The 3,864-nt window shown below is 38.7% G+C and overlaps 1 protein-coding gene across 1 annotated transcript; it reads right to left on the bottom strand.

The window, feature by feature from the left end:
• Positions 1–582: 582 nt before the first annotated feature.
• On the bottom strand, positions 583–2,466 carry LOC149624214 (uncharacterized). The gene is made up of 2 exons (XM_089852246.1): positions 1,063–2,466; positions 583–1,017 (listed from the first exon to the last, which is right to left on the bottom strand). Exons 1-2 carry the CDS (start codon positions 2,464–2,466, stop codon positions 583–585), a joined length of 1,839 nt encoding a protein of 612 aa, XP_089708372.1.
• Positions 2,467–3,864: the final 1,398 nt, after the last annotated feature.

The raw sequence follows: 3,864 nt of genomic DNA, 5'->3' as shown, positions 1-3,864 counted from the left end.
AAGGAGGGGACCCCCTTTCCATGAGCTGACCCATCTAACACTACTCTCAAGCTGGTGGTGGCCGACGCGCTTTTTACCGGCTGATGGGGAAGGTAAAAAGTTCCCGCTGGGGCTATGCTATTTTTGGGTACAATCTCTGCTATCTCCTTTTCCAATTTGTCATCTATGACCTTTTTATAGTCCTCAAACAAAATAGGGTCCCGAATGAATCTACGTACTAAAGAATTCCCCCTTTTTGTTGCTAAGTCCAAGTTATCAGGCAACAATTCCTTCTCTACCTTCCACGGAAATCTCACGTGGTATCGCCCATTCTCCATCTTAGTTTCCGAATTAAAATTCTCTATTATTTCCTGGTTTTCCAAATATGCCACCCTTGTCTCCTCATTCTCAATTCCTATAGATTCCAATTTAAAAAAATTTCTCAATTATCTCATCAGTTTTTCTGTCCACTACACCTACCCTCATTACTGTTATTGGGCAGCTACTTACGTTTACCTGGTTCCCCGAATCCAAGGGTCCCTGCACGGCCCATCCCAGTTTTGTTTCAATGGCAATAATCCTAGGTCCAAATCTTTCTGTCTTTCATGACGCGACTGTCCAATAATAATCTCCACCTATTAACAAATCCATCCCATCTGAATCTGGGCTCTGAGTTTTTGGTTTATCCGCTAACTGCCAACCCTTTTGTTTCATATATGTCTCAATCTCGTGGCATTTAAACGCGGTTACTGAGTTGCAAACGTACGGTACTTCTATCGCGATAATCTCAACCCTTTGTTCCGGTTTTTCTACGTTTTCGAGAGTTACTTTGACTCGCTTCCTAATTTGTTCCGATACCTCCTTACTCATGAAGGTGTTAAATCCAACCTTAGTTTCTCCCACTACTGGTAATCTTAATTTCCTAGATACGTCTTCCCTAATAAATGACGCTTGCGCCCCGGAGTCCAAAAAACACCTTACTTCTAAACCTGTATTTTGCTGTACTGGGTTCCTAACAATAGCTCTCGCTGACTGCAGCTAAACAGTTTCATCAATCCCTTCCCCATTACTAACTAAGGCTACCCCCAAGTTCAAGGTTACGTTCTCCTCCTTATTTTCTACTGTAATGTTAGCTGGGTTCTTGTCACACACCGCGTAATTGTGACCCTTTTGGCATTTCTTACATGTCTTAAACCTGGCATTGCAATCTCCGACTCTATGGTTCTGTCTCAAACAAAGGTAGCATCGACGTTGTTCTCTAATTAAGTTACGTTTTTGTTCCAAATTAAACTTAGGACAATCATTCGAATTATGCCCGTTAGCTTCACAGAATATGCAAAATGGATTTTCCGCTCGATTTTGGCTATGATTATGATATCTATTTTCCCTACATTGATACCTGGTATGATTTTGACTGTTTTGCAAGTATGTTACGCCCATTGACAAGGCCGAAGCTGTGTGCCTTTTATAGGAAGGTTTTCTTTCAACGTAATCCTTATAACTATTTGTCCCAATTTTTTCTGAGCTAGATTTAGATCCTAAAGCTCTGCAGACTTCCCTTGATTCAATCTCCTCCCTCAAATAATCAACCATCTGGTCAATATCCCAATCAGTATTTGCTTTTCTAACGCGCCTAAAATCTAACCTAATCTCTTCTGGAAAGCATTCCAGTATTCTTGGGCATAAAGCCACACTGCACTTCCTTACATCTTCCCTTACGGATTTTAAACTTCTATTGTTAATATCAATGCTATTAATTAGTTCTCTCAGACCTTTCAAATTGCTTATCTTATGTACATGTACAGGTTCTAGATTTTGTAACTTATGCATGTGGGTATTGACAACCTGGTCTCTCTGACCAAATCTCCTTTCTAAAATATCTATGGCCTCATCGTAAGTTGCGTCACTAGGGTACATTACCACTAAAGCTAATTTTGCTTCACCTTCTAAATACGATTCTAAATACGTGAATTTTTCTACCTTGTCAATGTTTTGTTTGTGCACGGCTGAAGAAAACTGGTTCCAGAAGCTTGTCCACTGGGTGATTTCCCCGTCGAATTTTCTTACGGTGAGCTTCGGTAGCTTGGAGTGTTGGGTGACTTGAGTCGGGACGATTTGGCTGGCCACGGTGTTTCCTCCGGTGACGATCGTCGAAGTTGAGCTGGACGCCGATGTTGTCGCCCGCTTGTTACTTTCTATGAGTCGGTTCGCCTTCCGTACTGCCCTTTTATCCCGGTACTCCTGGGCCTTTTCCGTATCTTCTTCTTGTTGTTTATCGTTGTCGAATAGCGCTTCGATTTTGGCGTCGTAGTCGATCAGCGCTTCCTCTTTTTGTTGAAAAACTGCCACGATGTCTTCTAATTCTTCGATATCACAGTTCGTTGATTTAAGTAGCGTCTCAACTTCCGTGATTAGCTTCGTAACTAAAGTTCTTACTACTCTTCGCGAGGTCTTAAACTTATTCATTTCCGTTTCGCAACTCGCCATTGTTCTTTCCGATTACTTTTCTCACGATTCCGATTTTAATTATTTTCCCAATTAACCGTTTGGGTCAGTCCAAATCCTATATTATTTCCTAATTGCAAGATCCGATTTTGCAGATTCCGATTTAGGTTTGACGCTAAAAAGCGTACCCTTTCTTTTAACTTTTAATACTAATTAATTTTATCTAAATCCTGAAATTTTAGTTCTAATTCCCGGGTTTCATTGCACCATATCGCACCTTCCTAGTGGCGCATGCTAATTGCTGGGATTATTTAATAGCGTTTGGCTACTTAATAGAGCCTATCACCGACTGAAAAATCATAGACTATTTACCTTGAGTTCTCTGAAGACCAAAAACGTCCAAATTTGCTATTTCCTAAAGTCTCTAAGGCTAAGTTAGAGTCGACTAAATTCCAAAGTTTTGTAACAAAAAAAAAAAGAAGTTATCCGAGTTTTATTTTTGCCGTCCAAGTGGCTACAGGTGAAAATTTTGAAAGGGTCTAATTTTACAAAAGAAATGTTTTGGAATTTATACCTTTTGCAAAGGGGTTGGTCCTGCCCAGTACCCTTACCAAAGGCTGGGTCCGGGGGACCAATGAAATACAGTCTTTCTACGGTATAAGTCATCCCTATAGAAGTGGTGTTTTTCCTAGAAAGGTTGATTTCGAAAACACCTTGTTTTTGTCGGTTTTCCCATTTTTCTCAAGTTCAAAACATGTTGTTTTCGATTTCTATTTCTATTTTTTACATTTTATTCTAAATTATTTGATGTTATTTATCTTTAAGTTAATTTACTTTAATTCTGGTTTAATTAAAATTTCTCGTGATATTTTCTACAGAGCATGATTCTTAAGAAGATACAGGCTCCATGGTTGAACTTGTTTTTGAACAGTCGACGCTTGTTTAGTATTTTACTGGCTTAAAATGTTTATTTCATTTTATAAATTTTCTGTAACACTCTTGCTAAGAAACACTTTGCTATCAGGTCGAAATTTTGTTGAAAAAAGCAATCCAGGTATAAAACTAAAGATAATTGATTTCATTTGTTTTTAACGAAACAAAAACAGTGTTCATGATACTAGAACCTAAAAAAATTAAAAATACTACAATTCATATAACAAAATTGGGATCCTTAAAAATAAAAAGAGAGTCAATTCATATAAGTACAGGGTGATTCTAAAATGGTGGTATAACCGAACTACTGCGGGTTCTATGAGCGATTTTAAGTCGAAAATGTTCTATGGCATTTTGTCATCCAGGCCACCGTTTAAAAGTTATGATAAGAATCATTTACGGATGACCCCTTAAAATTAATTAAATTAATCAAAAGCCCAGCGGGATTGAATACATTTTTTAAGGGGACTCACGTGTTTAGTAATCGCGCGCGCGCGCGCGATTTAC

Source organism: Phalangium opilio, unplaced genomic scaffold (assembly GCF_054372755.1).
Source record: "Phalangium opilio isolate 3A_F unplaced genomic scaffold, DU_Popi_V2 ptg000106l_1, whole genome shotgun sequence".
Classification (NCBI taxonomy): Eukaryota; Metazoa; Arthropoda; class Arachnida; order Opiliones; family Phalangiidae; genus Phalangium; species Phalangium opilio.
Note: the sequence above shows the minus strand (reverse complement) of the source record. Positions and strands in the feature narration are given on the sequence as shown.

Bases quoted from the DNA above. Each gene is read 5' to 3' on its own strand.
- LOC149624214 (XM_089852246.1), bottom strand. From the start codon at position 2,466: ATGGCGAGTTGCGAAACGGAAATGAATAAGTTTAAGACCTCGCGAAGA. The intron at 1,018-1,062 runs GTAGCCTTAGTT...GAAACTGTTTAG, and splicing joins ACGTAACCTTGAACTTGGGG to CTGCAGTCAGCGAGAGCTAT.